This window comes from Rhincodon typus, chromosome 15 (assembly GCF_021869965.1).
Source record: "Rhincodon typus isolate 14 chromosome 15, sRhiTyp1.1, whole genome shotgun sequence".
NCBI lineage: Eukaryota > Metazoa > Chordata > Chondrichthyes > Orectolobiformes > Rhincodontidae > Rhincodon > Rhincodon typus.
The window spans coordinates 27,027,531-27,039,271 of record NC_063346.1 but is presented as its reverse complement, the minus strand read 5'-3'; the positions used below and the strand labels follow the sequence as shown (position 1 = coordinate 27,039,271).

General features: G+C 40.1%; 1 protein-coding gene across 5 annotated transcripts in view; it reads left to right on the top strand.

Annotated features, from left to right (window-relative positions):
- LOC109910807 (FA complementation group A) overlaps nt 1-11,741 on the top strand; it is an 87,732-nt gene that overhangs the window by 54,709 nt on the left and 21,282 nt on the right. For all 5 annotated transcript variants that reach the window (XM_048605658.1, XM_048605657.1, XM_048605656.1 and 2 more), the window contains 5 exons: nt 541-669; nt 1,487-1,577; nt 3,311-3,480; nt 5,013-5,118; nt 8,960-9,019. In XM_048605658.1, coding sequence (XP_048461615.1) covers nt 541-669; nt 1,487-1,577; nt 3,311-3,480; nt 5,013-5,118; nt 8,960-9,019 — 556 coding nt within the window. The remainder of the gene's footprint in view (nt 1-540; nt 670-1,486; nt 1,578-3,310; nt 3,481-5,012; nt 5,119-8,959; nt 9,020-11,741) is intronic.

Sequence of the window (11,741 nt, the reverse complement as noted above, 5' to 3'; positions counted from 1 at the left end):
GAGTTAACGTTTCCTTCACAGATGCTGCTAGACCTGCTGAGCTTTTCCAGCAACCTAGTTTTTGTCCCTGATTTACAGCATCCGTAGTTCTTCCGTTTTTAATTTTGTAACAGACATCTGATCCCACCCTTTTCACCATCAGCCAAAACAAATATCTATGTCCCGTTTTGGAAAGGAGAGGACCACTGAAGGGCAATAGAACTTCTCCGACCAGAAACAATAGATGAAAATGTGTTATCCTTTACGTATTCTATGCCCTCAATAAGAAAGTGGAAACATAGATAGTTCTTCAAACAAAACCTGCCCATTTTAGTTGGCTTACTACTTATGTTTAATTTTACAGTGGTCAAAGATTTCAGACATCATCCACTTTCATGTTACAGTTAATTTCCAATGATTTGTTAAATATTCAAGTAACTTTATATTTGCAGAATTTGATACACTATGATGGCTGTGTTTGCCTTGTCCTGTGCCAGTCAAGTACTGTGGACTTATTTGAATGAGGTGGTAATCATGGTATATTCTCTGATTCAATTGCAGACAAGATTATCAGCACTGGGCCTGTTACCAACTTTATTTGCCATGTCCCCTTTCTGAGGGAGGATGTGGAGGGGATTTAGAGACTGCCTGTAGGATTATCATCAATGCATTAATGGATTTTCATAAAAGGTACATTTTCAACATACTTGTCAACTGATTGCTGTGCGTTCAAAATGTGGCTTCACTAAATGCAATCACAAATTTTTTTTTTCCTTTTCAATTTCTCCTTTACCCTCAGTTAATCAAATCAAAAACTTGCCTACAGGCCAATCCTCAATGTCGAATGTTATTATCCCCTGAGGGAAAAGACAAAATACCAGGGAAGCTGGTAACCAAAATCAAAACCAAAATCAAAAGCACTAGAAATACTCTGGTCTGGCAACAACTGTGGAGAGAAAAACAGAGTTCGTGTTTCAAGTCAATGACTTTTCATTGAATCCTTGTAGTGCGGAACCAGGCCATTCGGCCCGTCGAGTCTGTACCGACCTTCTGAAGAGCATCCTGCCCAGACCCATCCCCAACCCCTCCCCATCCCTGGAATCTTATTCCCTGTAATTCTGCATTTCCAATGGATAGCCCACCTAACCTATGCATCCCTGCACACCGTGGGCAATTTAGAGTGACCAATCCACCTAACCTGCGCATCTTTGGATTGTGGGAGGAAAATGATGCACCCAGAGGAAATCTGGAGCAAAAGGAAACTCCCAGAAATTGTTCTTCCATGTGTTTGATCCAGAGAGCTTTTAATTTATAAATGGCCAAGATGGACATAAAAAAGGCCCCCGACTCTGTCCTCTACATCCATGTTATAACTGTGTAGTTTGATTCCTGCTATTTCCCACCTATCATTTTCCTGGAAAAGGCAAGGAGTTGTATTTAAAAATAATAATCTCATGGATACAGGATGTATTCTTATTTCTGGTTTTACTTTTATGGTTAATTCCAGAGCTAATGGGCAGTACTGCAAAGAGTCTGAGTGTTCAGAGCTTTCTTCACTCAGTAGATCGTGCTATGAGAGTATTACTTGTCGACTGCAGGTAATACACTTGTTTTAAATGTTATATGTTCAAGTATTGTTGCCTCATGGGGAAGCTTCTACAAAATAAACATGGGTGATTTACTTTGTTTGTTGGCAATTCATGTAATTTCCTAAATGATCACCCCAGGAACCTTGTGGTATTTCCTACCTCTGAGTACATAGTACTGGATAAGGTTTGAGGTATTTTGCTGTGGCCAATCCTCCTGTCTTAGTTTTGTCTTAGGCCTTTGTAGTAATTAAGGGTTCAAGGATACAGTTCAATAAATTATCTACAGAAGAGGCATTGTTCCTGGATAACAGGAATTGTATTATGACAGTACTATATTTTGATCAGGTGTAATTGCTATGACTTCTAGAGCTGGTACATCTCTCTGATTGTGTTCAAATCCAATAGCTTTATTAAACCTACAAACTGGATCATGTAACCTCCCTTGAAAGCATTATAGACTCAGTGACTACAGTCGAGCAGCTTGGTTTCTTTGTAAATGCAACAATTTTCCATGCTGTACCCAGTCTCTTTCAAAGTGTTCTTTCTGAAAATAGACTCACTGACATCACCCTTTGACATTCAATGGCATTACTATCGCTGAATTCCCAAGAGCAAGTCAGAGCCTAGGAATGCTGCAGTGAGTAACTCACCTCCTTATTCCCCAAAGACTGTCCTCCACCTATAAGGCACTAGTCAGGTTGTGATGAAACTACTCTCCATTATGGCTTGCATGGTGGCTCAGTGGTTAGCAGTGCTACCTCACAGCACCAGGTTCAATTCCAGCCTCGGGCAGTTGTCTGTGTGGAGTTTGCACATTCTCCCCGTGTCTGTGTGGGTTTCCTCTGGGTGCTCCAGTTTCCTCCCACAGTCCAAAGATGTGAGGTTAGGGTGGATTGGCCATGCTAAATTGCCCATTGTGTCCAGGAAGGTGCAGGGTTACAAGGATAGGGTTGGGAGCTGGGTATGGGTGAAATGCTCTTTTGAGGGTTGGTGTGGACTCAATGGGCCGAATAGCCTGCTTCCACACAGTAGGAATTCTGTGATTCTATGATTATCTGATAGGTGCATCTCCAACAACACTCGAAGCTTGACCCCATCCAGGACAATGGAACCTGCTTGATTGGCATCACTTTCAGCATTCACTGCTTTCGCCATGATGCGCAGTGGCAGAAGTCTGTAATATTTAAAAGATGCAACTGCAGTAACTCATCAAGACTCTTTTGACGGTAACTTCCAAAGCTCTCTATTATCCAAAGCGATCTGTATTATCTAGAAAGATCAGGGTATCAGATATATGGGAACACCACCATCTGCAAGTTCCCCTCCAAGCCACACATCATCCTGACTTGGAACTACATCACTATTCCTTCATTGTAGCTGGTTCGGAATCCTAGAATTGCCTTCCTGACTGCACTGTGAATGCCTCTATGCACTAAGGACTGTAGCAGTACAAGAAGACAGCTCACCATCTCCTTCTCCAGGGCAATTAGGGATGAACCATAAATGCTGGCTGAGTCGATGGCATCCACCTCCCATGAATTGATTTAAAAAAAAAAAACTCATTCCCACTTGAAGTTCGCAGATCACACAAAACCAAAATATTACATTTGATCCCTCATCTAAGTCTTTGATACAGATTGTGAACAGCTTTAACCTAAACACCAATCCTTGCCATGCCACTAACTGTAGTCTGCCAACCTAAAAATGGCCTATTTATTCCAACTCTCAAATGTTAATTACAGGAGATGGTGTTTGATTTGGAGAAAGTATGGACAAAGGCACTAAATAAAAGTTCATCACTTGGAAATGGCCATTTTCTTCTGGATGTGTTTCAAGAAAGAGTGGCAAGTCTGGAATTGTCAAATCTAAGCAAAAAGTTAGAGCACCAGATTGAATTACAAGTATTCATCAGGTAAGAACAAAAACATTATAGAGGAAAAGGCAATCATAGCGTCAAGAACATTAATACTAGCTAATTGTTTATCAAGACTATAAATTATTTTTCATATGATCCCATAATTTGACAGACAATTTTATATAGGATACAAGTACATGTAAAAAAGGTTTATTAACTACACTTTTACAAAGACTGGTTGAACTATATCATTGGAGACTAAAGGTGCAATCTGACTAGTTCAGAGCAGCACCTTTGAGCTGTGTGAGGCACTTAACTATACAGGGTACTTCAACCGTAACCAAGTATTTGTACCTTTAACCAGTTATTTCTTGTTTTGCAAACATAATGTGACATTTTTGCATGTCAAAACTTAAATGAGAACTGTTGTACCTGAGTGATGTTAGTGACTCTCAGTCAAATGGTCGGAAACTCACTATTGGGCTGCTTGTTGCTCACTCGAGACTTACTCCATCTAGGTCCTTCTCACTTCCTTTGACTTTTCCCTGATCTTCCCCCAACGTATAAAACCAATTCACTTTTCTGCTTCTTCAGTTCTGAAGGAGTGTCTTTGGACTTGAAACCTGATTTCTGTTTCTCTCTCACAGATGCTGTCGGACCTGCTGAGATCTCCAGCACTTTGTTTTTACATCACTCCTTCTAACCCATTCTTGCTAACGATTCAGCAACCTAGCTAGACTAAAATAATTTTGTTTCTTTTTAAAATCTGTTTAGTCAGCTGTATTTTGTTTTAAAAATTGAAGTAGATTGCAGTACTGAGAACCATATGTGAGCTTGAAAGTTCTAACTGCTTGAGAACTGTTTTCTTGGTTTCCTTCATCAGCTTCACAGTCACATCCTACAACCTTTAATACCTGGGGACAGCTAATTGTGAGAGGCTTTGGATGAATTTGTTTTCATTTAAAGAATGTTTTTGTCCCTTTAATTGTCGTCCTTGTTACCCTGGGGTGAACTTGCAATGTTGTAGATGTCACCTAATTTCGAGGAGCTCTAAATTGCCTCTCAGCCTAGACTCAAAACATCAACAGCTATTCACATGTAGCAGAAATAAATACCAGGTACTGATGCAAAGGGTACACAACAGTGCTAGAAACACAAGTAGGAACCCTGCTTCGTTTTACCCTCCAGAACATGGGGGGGAGGGACACAAAAATCTACAATTGCCCCATCTGAGAGATGCTGACTATGCAAACCCTGTGATCATGCCTAAGACCTCTCTGTTCTCCATTGTCCAGTTTTAAACTGAAGAGTAACATTTACCAGAGATAGTAGGAACTGCAGATGCTGGAGAATCTGAGATAACAAGGTGTAGAGCTGGATGAACACAGCAGGCCATGCAGCATCAGAGGAGCAGGACTCCTGCTCCTCCGATGCCGCTAGGCCTGCTGTGTTCGTCCAGCTCTACACCTTGTTATCTCAGTAACATTTACCACCTGTGATATAGCCTTTAGGCAATAATGATGCATCCAGTTGATTTCAGTATTAATTTTTGGCTAAGTTTCTGCTGCTTTTTTTTCCTGCTTGCTCAGACTTCTAGTGGTACTTCCTCCCGGTTTGCTGTTCAAGACTCACAAGGACAGACTAACGACAACTTTGGAATGTGAGGCATTCTTTCACTTCACAAATACAGAACTGGTAAGTGTGGTGCTGGTAATGAGATAACACTTATCAGTTTTGGTAACATACTTAGATCCAAGAGATTGGTCAGCTAATGAACTATAGCTGATAAGAATAAAAGAACAAAACTTGAAGTAAACGACAAAAGAATCACAGAATCGTACAATACTGAAGTGGCCCTTCAGCCCATTGAGTCTGCACTGACAAACTCTACTAAAACTACACTAAAATCTGGAGAAGGGTCACTGGATTTGAACCATTGACTCTGGTTTCTCTCCACAGATGCTGCCAGACCTGCTAAGTATCTCCAGCTATTTCTGTTTTTGTTTCCAATTTCCAGATCTGCAGTTCTTTGTTTGTTGAAAATCTACAATAGTCCCACTTTCCAGCACTTGGCTCACAGCCTTGAGTATTATGACATCTCAAGTACTCGTCCAAGTATGTTTTAAAGGTTATGAGGTTCCTGCCCAAAAACCATCCTCCCAGTCAATATGTTATAGATTCCTACCATCTGCTGGTGAAAAAAAATCTTTCCTCGAATCCCTTCTAAACCTCGTGCCTTTCGCTTTTAGATGTGTGCCTCGACGTTATTGGGAACAGTTGCCTCTGATTCACCCTGTGCATGACCCTCATAATCTTGCACACTTCAATCAGCTTACCCTTCAGTCTTCTGTGCTCTAAAGAAAACACCCTGAGCTTATCTAGCCTGTCTTTGTAGCTAAACCACTCTGTCCCAAGCAACATGGTGGTGAATCTCCTCTTCACCCCCTACAGTGCTTCCTGTATTGTACTGACCAGAACTGCACACAGTACTCCAGCTGTAGCCTGACCAAAGTTCAGTAAAGCTCTAACATAACCTCCCCGCTTTTATAATCTGTGTTGGGACTGATAAAGGCAAGTGTCCCATATGCCTTCTTAACTGGTGCATCAACCTGCCATTGTACTGTCAGGGATCTGTGGACAAGAGCCCCAAGATTCCTCTCTTCCTCTGAGCTTCTTCATGTCTTCCTGGTGTCCTGCCATTCTCATGACAGCATAAATGGCAACATAAGGGAAAGCTTTCTCATGCAGTGAATGGTTAGAAATCTTGAATGCACTGCCTGAGAGTATGGAGAAAGCTGGTTCAGTTGAGACCTTCAAGAGACAATTGAGTTCATGAGGAAAAGATGCACGCCATTGTTTTATTCTCCTTTCAAAATCCATTCCTTAGGTACTATGTCTAGGAAACTACCTGATCACCAGCTTAGTGTCATATCTGACTTTGTGACCATCCAATCAAATATTTGTACTATCACTAAGACCACCTTCTTCCACCTCTATATTTAGGGGAGAGTGAGGAAATGGCATGAGGTGAAATGTTCGAAATAGCCAGCAAAGACATAATGGGCCATGTTCAGCGAAAATGTGAGAAATCATTTGTCGCTGGACAATTTTTCTTTTTGGGTCCCATAGGTTTCTTTGTGCGTTTTGATCTGCCTACATAAGAAAAAATTTCTAGCAGGATCACAAGGAATAAGTTTCATTCTAGTTATCAACATAAAGGTTCTCACTCATGAGGGTAGGAATTGATTGTTGTTGCTCCTATGTTCGACATGGAAACAGGGGCAACAGTGACCAGTATTACAGGGCTCTGTAGGAGAGGAGCAGGCCGTTCAGCATCAGTGGCTATCATGGTCTCAGATCATTTTCAGGTGTCCTTCATGCTCAACTGGAAAATAAATAACATGCTAATGAGGGACCAAGTGCTTGTATTAGAGCTTCTGAACTTTTTTGTCACACAAATTATGTAATCTGCTTAGCTGCTTCTGTGGTGTGTCACTAGTCCACCTGGCATAACCTTATCTGAAGCTCTCCCACTGCCCTAGCCCTGATCTTGCCTTTTTTTCTTGTTTTTCTCTCATCTCCCTTCATGATCTCTGAGCTTATCTGTGCACGAGACCCAGCTCTGACTCCTTCATCCAGTTCCTCCTAAACTGATGACCAGCCAACTTCCTACCTTGATCTCCATATTAGCTGATATTATTAGCAGTTCCCTCCCTTTGAGTATTGGTTCTCTTTCCTTTACATTGGCTGTTATCACCCCTTACTGTAAAAAAAATTCTTGACCTCAACATTCCTACAAACAATCATCCTATCTTTGATCTCCCTTTTCCTATCCATGTTCCTTTGAATATATTGGTATGTCCCAAATCCATACCCATTCATCACAAAACTTCATGTTTGAATCTCTCCAATCAGATTTCTGCTTGTGCCATAGTACTATCGCTCTTGTCAAAGACACAAATTGATTCCTGTGTGACGGTGATAAAGGTAAACCTTCCCTCCTTGTCCTTCTTGATTGTTTGCAGCCTTTGAAATGGTTGGCTAAACTACTGTCCTCAAAAACCTTTGCACTGTTGTCCAGCTGGCTGCAACTGCACTCACCTGGTTCCATTTTTATCATAACTCGAGGATTGGATACAATGGCTTCTCTCCTCTTGGGACTATTACCTCTGGTGTCTTCACCCAGGGATTCATCCTTGGCCTACTCCTCTTTCTCATCTGTGTGCTTTCTCTCAACAGTACAATCAAAACAATAGCTTGCACACAAGCAATGATGACATCCAAACCTACCTCATAACCACCACCTCTCCCGAGTCCACTGTTCCTAATTTAGCAGACTGCTTATTGGACATCCTGTACTGGATGAGCAGTAATTTCCTCCAATGAAAGCCATTGTTTTATTCCCCTTTCAAAATCCATTCCCTAGGTACTATGTCTAACCATCTCCTGGGAAACTACCTGATCGCCAGCTTAGTGTCATATCAGACTTTGAAGTGACCGTCCAATCAAACTTTTGTTCTATCACTAAGCCCACCTTCTTCCACCTCTGTATTTTAGCCCCTGTCCCAGGCCTTGTGCTGCTGAAACTCTCATTGATGCCTTGTTCTGTCTGGGCTTGACTGCTCCTATGCACTGCTGGCTGGTCTCCCTCATTCTATCTTCTATAAGCTTGAGCTCAACCAAACCTCTTCTACCTTTGTCTAACTCTCAACAAGCTTCATTCACTTAATACCATATTTTTGCTGATCTATTTTGGTTTCTGGTTAAACAACATCTTGATTTTAAAAGTCATCCTTGCTTTCAAATCCCTCCACAACCTTTCCCCTCCTTATCCCTGTAATCTCTTCCACACCCACAATGCTCTTAGATGTCTGTGTTTATCTAGTTCTGGTCTCTGGAGCTTTCTTGATTTTAAGCGCTACACTGTTGGTGACCATTCTTTCAGTTGCCTAGGGCCCAAGTTCTGGAATTCTCGCCAAAGACCTTTCTGTCTCTCTCTCCCTGACTTACTTCCTTCCAGACACATTTTTAAGCCTAGCACTTTGACCAAGCTGTTGATCATCATCTGACCTAATATCACCATACCTGGGTCTGTACTGTTTTGTTTTAAGTTGCTCCTGCAATATGCCTAGAGGCATTTTACTATATTAACAACAGCAATTTACATTTATGTAGTGTTATGTTTTAAAAAATACTATCCCTCAGACTTTTATCCTTCAAACTGGTATTTCCAGCCGTTACATCAATTCTATCTAAATATAATGAATATGTATATACAGGTAGAGTGAATGAGTGACACTGAACACTTGTATAAATTGCATTTCGTTAATGAAATCATGGAAATATTTGAATAATTGTGGTTAATTGTACAATACCTTTTAGGGTGAACCACTGATCTCTTACGATCTGCATTGTAATCTTGTCAAGAGTTGGTAGATTCCAGATGATGGGATTAATAAACATAGCATTTGTACAACTGCCTTTGTTTCAATTCCCATTGATTGAACACTCACTACTATTCTTTATCTCTTTACAGCGGAATGACTGCTCGAAAGAATTTGTGATTCCCTTTGGAGTCACCTTGCATTTCTTCAGGGTAAGGAGTCTACCTCTGATCATTGCTATCCTGTTCAGAGTGAGTGAAATGTGTCCTACACCACACAATATGTTGTATAATTTTACTTTGATACCTTACACTGCCAGATCAAATTGGTATTAGATGTGGACTCCGTTGATCAGAATGCATTTATTGTCCATCCCAGGCTATCCATTAAAGATTGGTATAACTGAGTCTTTAGCTGAGCTGCTTCAGACAGCAGTTATGAATCACCCACACTGATGTGGACCTCAAGTCACATATAAGCCAGACTAAGTAAGGGCAAGTGGTTTCATTCAGTAAAGGACATTACTAAAAGCAGTTGGGTTTTCACAGTAATCTACACAAATACAGGCAGACACAATAGGAGTAAAAGCAGACCATTTGATGCCACAAACTCCTCCACCATTCAGTAGGATCATGACTGATCTGTTTGTGTTTTGAATTCCACATCCATCCAAAGCTATCTCCCAAAAATGCAGTGCCCCCTAGTTCCCAACTGATCCATAACAGGAAACATCTTTTCCATGTCCAATTTGTCATGATCATTCAGGATTGTGTACACTTCAATCAAATCATATCTTACTCTTCTATACTCCAGTGAAAACAAGTCTAGCCTGTCCAACCTAGCCCCGTAAGACAGCCCTCCCGTTTCCAGGTGTCAATCTAGTGAACCTCCTCCGAACCACCTACAGTGCATTTAACATCCTTTAATATGGTGACCAAAACTGCACATGGTATTTGAGATGTGGCCTAACCCATATGCCCTATAAAGCTGAAGAAAACATCCTTACTTGTATGTTCAATTCCTCTTGTAATGAAGGATAGCATCTCATTACCACTCTGATTATGTGTTGTATGAGCAAGCTAACTTATTATGACTCGTGCACTTGAAAACCAAAGTCCTCTGCATCTCTGAATTCTGCAGTCATTTTCTATTTTAGTAATGCTATGCTTTTTGTTTTACTCTGATTTGATTGGATTTGCAGTCACTTTTATTTGATATTTTTCAAACTGAATTCATATTTTCTGCTATTCCACCTTCCACAGGCATGATGCAAAATATGCTAATGTCAATGTTTAAAGCTTTCTCCCTTGTCCATGGCCATAATACACTAATGCTTTTCACTTTTCTATTGCTTTAATTGTTCTCTCTTTTGTTGACAATCCTAGATATTATAAGTAAATATTAAGCGAATTTTAAAATGACATCTGATCATTGATTGTTATAGCTAAGCATTTACTTATTTTTATAGTACGACAGTTGATACTCTTTACAATCGTCAAGGTCAAAACAATATATATCACATTGTTCTTGTGATAGTCGATCTGATTGGCTCCTGCCAATTTAATTTGTTTTGTCTTCTTATGATTTGTCTTTCATCTTGCAAAGAATATAAGTCGTTTATTTTGAATGGATAAACAAAGTTGTTTTCTAAAAAAAAATGTGAATTCGGAAGTGGGCAACACTGTCTGGGATAGATTTTGTTACCATCCTAATTATTGATCTGAGTTCAACCTTTTCAGACAGCACATGAGAGTCAACCATATTGCGATGGGTCTGGAATCACATTTAGCCAGCCCAGCTCAGGACAGCAGATTTCCTCCCCTAAAAGGCACTAGTGAAACAGATGGGTATTACATCAATTATTACATGGTTGCCGTTAGATTAGATTTTAACTCCAGGTTTTTATGAATTCAGATTCCACTGTCTGCAACAGTAGGATTTGAACCTCTAGTAATCCAGAGTTTCTGATTAATCCTTGAGGCCCCATCAAATAACATTCGCACTATCCCACTGCCTCGCCACAAATTTGAACATATATATATCTTGTAAAGAAGTGTTGACAATGTTTCTTGGCAAAGGAAGAACTGGAGCAAGCAATGACTGATCAAACTGTGCATCCAGAAAAATGGGTTGGGATCTTGTTTTATCACATGCAACAATGTCGCAGAGAAACTAAAGATGACAATAAAGAAAGCAAAATGCTGAAACAAAAGTAACAAAGTAAACGTTTACCTGGTTAACAGTGGAAGCCCCATAGTTACAGATGGCTGACATAATTGGTTTATATAAATAACATAGATTCCTCAGCTACTGGTTTCATGAGTAAAATTCAGGAAGTCGTGTTGCTTCCATTGTTGCCTGAGTCAAGTCCTTCATAAGAACAAAGAATCGTTTTTTTGTGAAAGGCGCAATGATACAACTTGGACAGCAATATTTTTGATTGTGAAATTGCTGTATCATTTGTACATGAGTAACCATTAACAGCATTAGCCTTACTAATGTTTTGACAGTAAAATTTGGGCTGTTACTAAGTGTGTCAGTATATGTGGTAATAACAGGTCTAACTGTGCTGGTGCATGTAGTTCCAAGGCTTGTAATGAGAGATGTCTAGTATCTATGTGGTTATACTTTTGCAGTTAACCTGCATGTATATTTCCATCTTAATTTCAAGCTCATTTTCTTCCCCCTGGTGGCTTCTGGTTTGAAAGTGTGCAGGAATATTTAAAAAAGACAAAGTCATGAAATTTGTCTTGATTCCCTTTGTTTATATCCTGCATAAAGGAGAACACAAATTACACCAAAAATATAATTATTGCACTCTATAAAGAAATAATTTTTATTTAAATTATGACATAAAATAGAGAAACATTGATATCACAGAGTGGAGCTGGAGGAACACAGCAGGCCAGGTAGCATCAGAGGAGCAGGAAATTT